The sequence below is a fragment of the Dreissena polymorpha genome, chromosome 2 (genome assembly GCF_020536995.1).
Source record: "Dreissena polymorpha isolate Duluth1 chromosome 2, UMN_Dpol_1.0, whole genome shotgun sequence".
Taxonomy (NCBI): domain Eukaryota; kingdom Metazoa; phylum Mollusca; class Bivalvia; order Myida; family Dreissenidae; genus Dreissena; species Dreissena polymorpha.
In genome coordinates, this window is record NC_068356.1 from 66775176 (window position 1) to 66787228 (window position 12053).

General features: G+C 36.3%; 2 protein-coding genes across 3 annotated transcripts in view; one reads left to right on the forward strand and one right to left on the reverse strand.

Moving 5' to 3' along the window:
• Window positions 1-12053, reverse strand: part of LOC127867423 (beta-1,3-galactosyl-O-glycosyl-glycoprotein beta-1,6-N-acetylglucosaminyltransferase-like) — a 163056-nt gene that overhangs the window by 51617 nt on the left and 99386 nt on the right. The window lies entirely within an intron of this gene.
• The window catches only part of LOC127867421 (telomere length regulation protein TEL2 homolog), a 154614-nt gene continuing 147714 nt past the window's right edge, over window positions 5154-12053 (forward strand). The window contains exon 1 of one of the 2 annotated variants that reach the window (XM_052408553.1): window positions 5154-5564. In XM_052408553.1, the coding sequence (XP_052264513.1) occupies window positions 5215-5564 (350 nt within the window). In that variant the 5' untranslated portion in view covers window positions 5154-5214. The remainder of the gene's footprint in view (window positions 5565-12053) is intronic. The other variant, XM_052408554.1, reaches the window with a different exon arrangement.

Consider the following 12053-nt stretch of genomic DNA (forward strand, 5'->3'; position numbering starts at 1 on the left):
AAGAAATATTTTTCAAAGACGACCGGAAATAATTGTCTACATATTGAACATGTTTTCGTGGTAACTTGAGATTCATAGAGATGAAAATACAATGGATCATGTGGATCAATACGATCGTGTTTAATTTTACTTATAGCAGGGCTCTAAATAACGGGAGCGAAGGGGTGTTTAAGAGGCAAATACGCCTTTATTCTTCATAATGTCCGATGTCGTTGTGCTTATTAGAATTTTCAGTTCTGTGCGTTACGGAGTATAGCACAGAACGTATGTCTAAACATAACGCTCCGCACAAAACAGGTATATGTGCGGTTCGTTCATGCGTGTGGTTGTCACGTGAGTGATGGTCACTCAGGTGGACATAGGCGGGAATTTGCACGGGTGTTCATTGTTTGGTCAGTTCTACGCTAGACTTTTTTTTAATTCGAACCGCATTAGTAGTAAATTGGCTCAAATGACATGTTATGTTTGTGTGACATAATGTTAAGTTACATGTTAATATTGGTTGTTTTCAGGTACAGTTTTCCAGAGTTATTTTACATTGGGCTTCTGATGAATTTTTATCTCTGGTTTTTACCCTGGCCTTGAAAACACCAATTAAGGACACAATACTAGAAGTGATGTATACACATTATAGTTATAATTTGTTATATAATTTATAGATCGAAAATTGTCTTGTTAAGGTTGTACTACGATTGTACTTGATTGCTATATGATACGAATATGTAATATTCGTGGATGTTTGTTGTCAATAAACTGATCGCAAGCCTTGCCCAATGCAGGGCTCTAAATAACGGGAGCGAAGGGGTGTTTAAGAGGCAATATGTCGTTGTGCTTATTAGAATCGCATCATCAAGACGATACTAATGCGTACCCACACAATTAATAAGAGATATGAAAACCCCGTTTATCTTGAGCTCTGCCTATACTTTATATATAGAAAGAGTATTATTATATATTACATGATTTAGTACACCATATACATTGACGAGAAAGTGTCTTCGAATAATTGCCAGTTAATTAGGTGTGAAATGCCTTTCAGGGACCAGCACACGTGCTCGAGTTATCGAAAATCTCATGTTTGAGTTATTGCGGGTATTTTTTATATAGAAATTTAAGGAAAATGTTAGAAACTTCCTTTTATGCTTGAGTAATCACCAGGTTCAGAGAAATCGCTAGCTCGAGTTATTGCATTTCTACTGTATTTCATTCACAGTGGCTACACATACCCAGGCAAAGGCCCTCGTAGCCCAATGCCTACGCATCTGAACTCCTAATTGCTGTATATTGACGGATCTCAACCTTTAATAGCAGTTTTAGCAGCGTGATGTTTCATGACATGCTATGTAAATGATCGGTAAATGGCCTAAGTACCTTTATTAGAACATAATTATACATGCTTTAGATCAACCGTTTGCTACAAGGAACGTTAGTTAAAATTGTTTAAGCTCGTGTACTAAGCGAAGAATCGGCGGTTGGGTGACTGGAAATATAGACGGTACTCATCAGACATATCGATTTAGTTTCACATTTATCTTTCACATTTATACAAAATCATAAAAAATAGTCTTAAAAGATAAGAAAATGTTTCGGTAATTCGTTTTTAATTTACTTCAGAAGTTACCTTTTATACATTGCCTGCTTACCATAACAGTATTCCACGGCGAATTCTTCATCTCTGATTCATTAAAAAGAGTGTTTTATATCTGGTAAAAAGTGTCGACTAATCTGGAATAGAAGTGCCATTGTCATTGAGATTATCGGTTAAAGAAGAGTCTATTAAAATTTGTCATCCAACTCTTAAAATATGAATTTTGTCAAATACGTTAGAAATCTAAAATGTAGTATGTTGTACCGTTTATGGATATATTGAACTTTTATTTAAAAAATAAGCACGTTCTTGGTTTATTTCCAAGTATTTTAATTTTGTTGAAATGTGTTCTGATCATCCAATTCATGCTGATTTTCAATGGAATTTTATCGTTTTTGTTTATATAATCCACCGTTTTTCTGCGAATTTCTTTCTTCGCAGTACGAAGTGCTATACCATTAATCGACCAAACAATGTCACGTGTCTGAAAACAAACTGAACATAACATAAATGTAAAAAAGCTGAAGAACTTTCCACTCGCGCGTGGCTTTTGTTGTTGTCTGATATCAAAGTGCCATCCGTTATCAATGTATCCGCATACCCGGCGTGAGTATTGACGCACGTGAATATTTAAATTTAAATAAAATCACGATTATTTCATTTTCCCAACGCCGTTTCATCTCTGATGACTAATTAATTGCCAAAATAATTGGTTTTGCCCAACTTTTTGGAACTGACTTCTTTTTAAGCACATTTTAGGACCTTATTTCAAAATGGCAAACAGCTCTTTGCTATGTTCAAAGGTCTTACACGAAATAACTGTCGTGAAAGAATTCCGATTGGTGCGAATGTTTTGGAAAACATTTTTTTCTGTAGAGATCAAGATTTATTATGGTTATTATATTTATTATTTGTTTTGTTATTAATATTTATTATTATTTGTTTTCTCACATACTTAACGCTGTTAGTTTCCGTATTATAACGCATTTGGCGTTATTATTTACACCGTGAAGTCTATTTAGGGTAATAAACTAAATCAGAATTAACTAAGTAAACCCCAAATAAATTGCGCGTGCTCTTTTGAAATAAAAAATCAGTGTTCCTTAAACCAATAGCCAAAATCAACGCTAGATGTGGTCTGGTAACATAGATTTAACCAAAATACAAAATGCTCTATTTTGTTTTTTGTGTGACAATATATTAAACACAGGTTCATCTACCATATATGTGTTTGTGTGTCGTATGAAAATATATCGTTGCGGGAAATTAAAATTGAATATATTGTGCCACAAAAAACAACAAACACGAGCGTTTTGTATCTCGTCAAATCTATGTTACCATACCACATCTAGTGCTGAAGTTTTGGCTATTGCTTTAAAGAACACTGATATTTATCGGTTTACTTTATTTTACGAAATATTTTTCCAAGTATTAGTTGATTTTGAATATTTATGTTACTTTAAGTGTCCGAAAATTTACAGTAATTGCGGTAATAGACTAAATAAGAATTAAGTAAGTGAACCCCAAATATATTCCGCATGCTCTTTTGTAATAAAACTAACATAATTATCCAAGTACAATGGACAATGTTTATAAACTACTATTTTTGTAGGCTGAGTCTGCAGACATGACTGCTGTTGGGGACGTGGATAAGTTTTTTTCCATCCATTCATCAATTCACCCACCGACCCAACCCAACCACCCAACTAAACCCCATCCATCCATCCATCCATCCATCCATCCATCCATCCATCCATCCATCCATCCATCCATCCATCCATCCATCCATCCATCCATTCACTGAAAGATTTATGGTAGCGCACCCCTAATGGGCACATATCCAAATATAATTTACTTAATTATTTTCATAATCAGCATCATTTCACTGAACTACATGCAAATTTGTAGGTAGGCTTTCCATGCTTTTTAAAAAAATATACCAAAACCAGCCTCACGCTCGGCTTTTGTCCAGTTTATTTTCACCCCTGGGGTATATAAAAGTTCCATAATTCATTCAAATTTCAAAATATGGGCATGCAGTTGGTGTGTACAGATGCAGTAAAGGTGTTTAAAATTGAAACAAGATGAAATAAGTATTCTTTTACAGACATTTGTTTTTTACAAATTTTTATCTATGGAATAGCGCCATGAAATGTTAGTGATTTCAGCCTAGTAAAAATTGGATCGGTTAAAAACAAAGTGTCATAAAATTAAAAATAGTATCATTTAAGTTATATTTTAAACTAATTTTTTATAGAAACACTATATACAGCAAAAATACCAAGAAATAGACAGATTTACCGTTTACTTTTTGAAATAAAAATAAAAATGCAAAATGCATCATTCGTATTTTCAGCAGTTAATTACCCAATTAAGCCATCACGTTGTTTTAATTTTAAAAATGGAAGGATGTGCATACAATTTTCAACATATTTAACAATAAACATAGCTTATATGCTATATTAAATCAAATTACGTTAGAAAAGAAATAAAACGCGTCGCAAAAAGTATGCGATGACGACAGGATTCGAACCTGCGCGGGAAGATCCCAAAAGATTTCCAGTCCATCGCCTTAAGCACTCGGCCAAGACAACTTCGCTTCAGTGTAACCTTAAATTACAGGTTTGAAAAAAAAATGCATCTCTCGGAAATAACCGATCATTGAAGATCGGCAATGATCGTAAAATAATTCGCGGGAAATCATTAGAGGTGCGGTACCTTTAAGCAAATCAATCGTTAAATATTTTAAAGATCTTCATGCTTGAAAAGAAGGACGCACTGCTTATGCACTCCGGTTGCTGAAAGGATCTATATATGGTTTATATGATAACCGTTAAGGCGATACAGTATTAAGGGTACTGATTTGGATCGCATTCCACTATCACTTTATGTTATACGGGTTAGGTGAACAGAATCACATAGGCAATAAGGCGTAAACAAGTTGTTTTTTTGCACTATACCGACAGCCCTATTTTTTCTGCCGACCAAACATTTATTATCGGTAGTCCAAGTTAAGTTTTTGATATTTTTGCTAATTCTTTTAAAAGAAAACGTTTTCGATCTGTTAAGTTGTATTAAATCTTTCCACCTAATTTGATAAAAGAAAGAATATTAAATAGAAATATTTTGAAGATTTCTGCATGTATTTGCTTATTTTTATTTATTGGAAATCATAACTAAACTTACGCGATCTTCACAACAAGATCTTTTGATATTTAAGTGAAAAGCAAACGACTTTTGGTCTGTTGATGTGTTAAATAAAAAATGTTTGCATGTGGAAATCTTAAAATTAAAACGTAATCAAAACAGTTATCTTCTGTTATTGTGAGCGCATGCACAGTAACATATATATATACGTGATTTATTCAATATTTTACCGAAAGAAAGCGTATTTGTGTGCTTAAATATTGGTTTATACACTGATTGATTGACTTTTGGTGTGATTAAAGAACTTATGTCTAGCTTAGAACGGGAGCCAGGCTATATTAGTAAGTAGTATATAACCGGAATTGTGTGGGCATATAACTTTGGGTTAAATCAATATGAATGCGCCCATATAACTTTGGGTTTAATCAATATGTCTGCCCCCGTCACATCAACAAAAGTTGTGATTTGAAATACTGAAAATGAGTTTACAAAGCAATGTCAGAGCTTCTGTTCGAGAAATACAAAATAATTTAAGGCGGGCAAGTTCTAAGGATGCATTTGTTAAAGGTCTGAAATGCGCGTGCGAATTCCTGCCGTGTCAACAAAAAGAAAAAGCAGACGAAATATACCATCAACTGGATGAGAGTTCTGAAGTGTTCTTGAAAAATCATCATTCTCAGTTCACTCGATTTCTTTTGGACATAATGAATGTTGACAACGTTGGGCAATTGAACAAAGATGAATTTACTAAATATTTTTTAATATTCTTTCTCAATGGCAGTTGTGAAAATGCGTTGCTGGCTGTCTTAAGTTTCCTTGGACGTTCTGGGTAAGATGTGAACAGTTAAGGGTTCATTCAGACTGCGTTTTATGTAGTAAAAGCCTTAACAATATGTTTCTGAATCTCATTTGCTACTCATATATCTCAATGTATAGTTAAACAATTTTCAAATCCGTGAAACAAACATTAATAAATAGATCTGAAAGATCGACTTTATGATCACATTTTACTTCATTTTATCCAGGCATCTGACATCAATTGCAATGTCTGGAATGTTTATGTGCTTTATTAAATTAGGTTACATTAAAATTGTTTGCATTTTAAAAGGCATTTTTACTACGATTCATTTATGAATCTTCATAGTTTTTCTATTTAGGGAAAAAACAGTATATATAAGAAAAGGAAAAGGGCACCAACGCAATCCTACTACTGGACATGAAATGAAGGCACTGCTACACAATTCAAAATAAATTATCTTTTAAACGGTACCTCTGTCATTCCATTCGACGCAGTATTAAACTTCCCGCATGGCCTTAAAACACGAGAAATTGTCCAAAATTCGGTCGATGTAGATAAGCCTGTCCACCTGTGTTGACACTGAAGGAGTACTGTTTGGCACGTAATAAGCGATTTCCCGATACATTGTCTATGTCTCCATATAAAACACATCCAAGGAACACTATCCACGTCAATAACTAGCTCGGTCTCCAAATATTAGCCAAGAAATCAACTCGTTTTCACACACAATAATTCTTAACGTCAAAAGCAACCATTTGCCGGTGTCAATGTCAATTGTTACCTTACCTTTGAACTTTTTACAATTTCAACCAATCAAATAACGGCGTTCCAAAATCTGCGCGATGCGGTCGGCAAATTGCTACATTTAGAATTATTGTGTGTGAAAACGAGTTGATTTCTTGGCTAATATTCGGAGACCAAGCGAGTTATTGACGTGGATAGTGTTCCTTGAATGTGTTTTATATGGAGACATAGACAATTTATCGGGTAATCGCTTATTACGTGCCAAACAGGACTCCTCCAGTGTAACGTCTACAATATGAATGAATATACGCCATGTAAAGTGTTTTTACAAATTAATATTTAATTCATAACACATATAACACAAGAATAAATGTTTCGTTAAATTTCCAAATGAGAATAATAATTTGTTATCCGAAACACGCTTCCGATTTTAAGCTCATCTGATTGCTCAGGTGAGCTTTTCTGACCGGTCTTTGTCCGTCGTCCGTCCGTCTGTCCGTTAACATTTGCTCGTAAACACTCTAGAGGCCACATTTGTTGTCCAATCTTCATGAAACTTGGTCAGAAGCTTTGCCCCAATAAAATCTCGGCTGAGTTCGAAACTGGGTTGTGCCGGGTCAAAAACTAGGTCACTGGGTCAAAAAAAACAAACTTGTAAACACTGTAGAAGTCACATTTTATGTTCAATCTTTATGAAGCTTGTAAAATGTTTGTCTTAATGATATCTTGATTGATTTCAAATTGGTTCCGGTCTGTTGAAAAACATGGCCGCCAGTGGGTGGGGCAGTTTTCCTTATTTGGCTTTAGAGAAACCTTGTAAACACTCTTGAAGTCACAAGTTTTGCCCAATCATCATGAAAGTTGGTCAAAACATTGGTTTTATTGATATCTAGGACGAGTTCGACAATGGTTCGGATCGGTGAAAAAACATGGCCGCCAGTGGGCGGAGCATTTTTCTCTATATGTATATAGTGAAAACATGTTAACACTCTAGAAGTCCCATTATTTGGCCCAATTTTCATGAAATTTAATCAGAACATTTGTTTCTTTGATACGAGAGTTGAGTTCAAAAATGGTTTCGGTCAAACCTTGTGATCGAACACTATGGAAGTCACGTTTTTATTCCCCCCTTTGAAGAAGAGGGATAATATATTGTTTTGCCCATGTCGGTTCGTATGTCTGTCTCACAGGTGGAAGTAACGTACATTGGATAGTATTTTTTTAGGAGCCCAATATATTCAAATAAATATATTAAATCATGTTTAATGAGAAAAGAATTGACAAAGAGCCATGAAAAAAAATCCCCACCCTCTGATATTGGAATCATAACAAGGTCATTAACTAGACTTTATTATAGACCTGTCTTCGCGGGCCTCAGAAATGTCAAAAATAGCTTTAATCCAAAGCACGCCTCTTTGTTTTAAATGAATAGGACGCGAGCTATCGAATAAGGGGAGAAAGGTCAAAAATATTGTTTGAAAGTCTGTAGAAGATTTATTCGGGTTGACAAACGGACTCGAAATATTGCTCGGTTTTCGACTGACTGTGAGTTAACGGCTGGAAAGATATTTTTGAAGTTAACTTTTTTGGAAATGTTGTTCAATTGCCCATAGGAGGAGTAAGGGATGCTTTGGATTAAAGCTATTTTTGACATTTTTGCGGCCCGCGAAGACAGGTCTATAATAAAGTCTAGTTAATGACATTGTTATGATTCCAATATCAGAGGGTGGGTATTTTTTTTTTCATGGCTCTTTGTCAATTTTTTTCTCATTAAACATGATTTTATATATTTATTTGAATATATTGGGCTTCTAAAAGAAATACTATCCAAGGTACGTTACTTCCACCTGTGGTCTGTCTATGAAACTTCATAGGTACATTGATCATGACTCGAAGATGACCCCTATTGATTTTGAGGTCAAAGGTCAAGGTTACGGTGACCCGAAAAAGTAAAATGGTTTCTGGATGATAACTCAAGAACGCTTATGCCTAGGATCATGAAACTTCATAGGTTCATTGATCGTGACTCACAGATGACCCCTATAGATTTTCAGGTCACTAGATCAAAAGTCAAGGTCACGGTGACCCGAAACAGTTAAATGGTTTCCGGATAAAAGTTCAAGAACGCTTATGCCTAAGATCATGAAAGTTCATAGGTACATTGATCATGACTTGCAGATGACCTCTATTGATTTTCAGGTCACTAGGTCAAATGTCAAGGTCAAGATGACCGGAAATAGTAAAATGGTTTCCGGATGATAACTCAAGAACGCTTATGCTTAGGATCATGAAACTTCATAGGTACATTGATCATGACTTGCAGATGACCCATATAGATTTTCAGGTCACTAGGTCAAAGGTCATGGTCAGGGTGACTCAACTTAGAAAAATGGTTTCCGGATGATAACTCAAGAACGCTTACGCCTAGGATCATGAAACTTCATAGGTTCATGGAGGTGACCCAAAATAGTAAAATTGTTTTACTCAACAACGCTTATGCCTAGTATGATGAAACTTCATAGGTACATTGATCATGACTCGCAGATGACCCCTATTGATTTTCAGGTCACTAGGTCAAAGGTCAAGGTCACGGTGTTTCGACTTAGATAAAAATGGTTTCCAGATGATAACTCAAGAAGGCCTATGCCTAGGATCATGAAACTTCATAGGTACATTGATCATGATTTGCAGATGACCCGTATTGACTTTCAGGTCACTAGGTCAAGGTCACGGTTACTTGACACAGTAAAATGGTTTTTGGATGATAACTCAAGAAAACTTACGCCTAGGATCATGAAACAATATAAGGGTCAAGTTGATAGAATTTTCTTATTAAATAAAAAAAATGGAATTCATCATGTAGATGTCTTGAACACCTTATAACTTTGTTATCCATCTGATATGTGTGCATTATCAGTTGTATAACTTGGCCGGGGGGCAGTTATTTATATTTATATTAAAGCTTGTGAACACTCTAGAAGTAACATTTTTTGCGCAATCATCATGATTAATGTCATAATTATCGCCCTTAGATTGTCCAAATTTTCATTATATTATACAAAATCCTTGTATACACTCTAGAGGTCATAATTTTGTTTCCGACTTTATGAATCTTGGTCATAAAATTTATTTTTGTAAGCAACGTTTGATGTTTTGTAAGGGGAGTCAACTCAAAAGATAGGCCACCAGGTCAAATCTTAAAAAAACAAAATCACTCAATATGCCAGAGTTTTGGTTCAATAATGATGAAACTTGACCAGGATGTTTGTCTGGACAATATCTAGGTCAAGTTTGATGTTTGGTAAAGATTTAATGAACTGACTCCTCTCAGGTGAGCGAACTAGGGCCATCTTGGCCCTCTTGTTATGTTAACACGACGTTTACAAATGCTTCCAATATACAGTCATCATGTATATTTCCCGACAAAAGCGCGCGAAAATTATGCTACAATGTACAAGGTCAAGGTATATGCGTGGAAATATTGATTTTTTGATACAAAAGTTGAAGTGCAGAGAACACTGAATTCTGTTGATTTCGGTTAAAAGTTTCTTTGGTATTTTTTAACACAATTATATCGCGAATAATTTGATATTTCCTCCAAATTAACTTCAAATCAAACACGCGTATCTTTATCATTACGGTATTTTAGAAGAGTAATTATTGAAACAGTAATTGTACTGTATACTGATTAAAGAGAACATCTGGACGGAACTGGATTAAGTGTTTGGCGTTATGAAAACACGCAAAGCTTGTCTACTGACCTATTGTGTAGACTGCTGTCTGTGGTGTTTTGACAAAAGGGATTAACATGTGTGAATGTCACTCTGCCGATGTGGTTCATATTTACCGGTAATACATTGTTTTCAATGTCATTATTTTATATACATATGCACTTGTAATGAATGTAATTTTATTTGAAAATCAGGAAGTCAAACAAAGTAATATTGATCAATATCTCGTTAAACACGGAGTTTCCTCCGCGTTGCCAAACGCCGAGGGCCGACGCATTGGCTTATCAATTTGCCGATCGTTAACCTCGGTGGTACCCATCATGCAAACTCCGCGTATCGCGGGACGTTCTTAATCTCCCTCCGTGGGCGTGTCCGCGGAGAAGCGAGGGAAATTGGGGAAAACGTGTGGACTGTACTGTACTTGTACTAGAACATATGCATTTTTTAGCTCAACTGTCACGAAGTGACATGGTGAGCTTATGTGACCGTGTGATGTCCGGCGTCCGTTGTGCGTGCGTGTGTCCGTCAACAATTTGTTTGTGTAGACAGTCACAGTTTTCATGCAACCTTTATGAAATTTGGTCAGAATGTTAATCTTGATGAAATCTGGGTTGGGATTGTATTTGGGTCATCTGGGGTCAAAAACTAGGTTACTAGGTCAAATTATAGAAAAACCTTGTGTAGACAAGAGAGGTCACAGTTTTCATCCAATCTTTATGAAATTTGGTCAGTATGTTTATCTTGATAAAATCTGGGTTGGGATTGTGTTTGGGTCATGTGGGGTCAAAAACTATGTCACTAGGTCAAATAATAGAAACACCTTGTGTAGACAATAGAGATCACAGTTTTTATCCAAACTTAATAAAATTTGGCCAGAAAGTTAATCTTGATGAACTCTGGGTTGGGATTGTATTTGGGTCATCTGGGGTCAAAAACTAGGTCACTTGGTTAAATAATAGAAAAACCTTGTGTAGACAATAGAGGTCATCCTAGATTATGGAGCCCAAATCTATGCATGTGCATAGCCAAATGCCCTAACAATGGTTGATGCCATTCAACACAATGCCCTAAGGATAGCTCTGAGAGCCCTAAACTGTACACCGGGTGCACTGCTAGAGGAGGAGGCCGGTGTGTTACCTCTTGACTTGCGTAGAAAACAACAGTCCCTCAATTTCTGGGCCAGGGCTAAGTCTCGGCATGGTTCAAACCCCGTTAACAAACTTGTCGGGACTGGCACCTTCATCAAGGGGAAAATACTTAAGCGTAAGCATGTCGCCCTACCTTTTGGTGCGAGTATTAGGACCCTGTTTGAGGATGCCGGTCTCGACAAGGTACATGTAGCAGACCTGAGACCCTCCAAGGCCCGCCCCCCTGGACGCTTGGACCCATTGATGTTGACCTATCACTCTCTAATAAAATAACGAAAACTGACTTGCCACAACTCATCAAGTCAGAAGCTCTCTCTCTCTTATAGATAATATGTATGCTGAGCACCTAAAAATCTACACTGACGGCTCCAAATGCCCTAACTCTGGTCCGTAGCCAACTCTTTTGTAATCCCTTCAAAAAACATAAGTAAAACGCACAGGCTCAGCAACAATCTCTCTATTTTTACAGCAGAATTTTTGGCAATTAAATTCTCTCTGTGCTGGATATTGGTCAATAAACCTTTAATCAGACTCAATGTCATCTCTTGAGTCCATAAAAAACAGAAATAGCAGATCTAGGCCTGATATTTTAGCTAACATTTTGGAACTTCATCAACAGTGCCTAGATAAATCTTTAAAGGTCACATTAGTGTGGTGTCCAGCACATGTCAACATCAGTGGGAATGAGCAGGCCGACAGGGGGGGGCCAAGGAGGGCCTCTTGAGGGGGGTCGTAGATGTTGGGGTACCCCTGGCACCTTCTGAGATCTACTCCCTGACAAAAAAATTTGTTTTGGGCAAGTGGAATCTCCGGACCGACAATTTGTCTTCCCGTCGACATACTTTTACCAGACCTGCGAAAACCCTCAGGCCGCCTGACAGATACTCAGCAAGCAT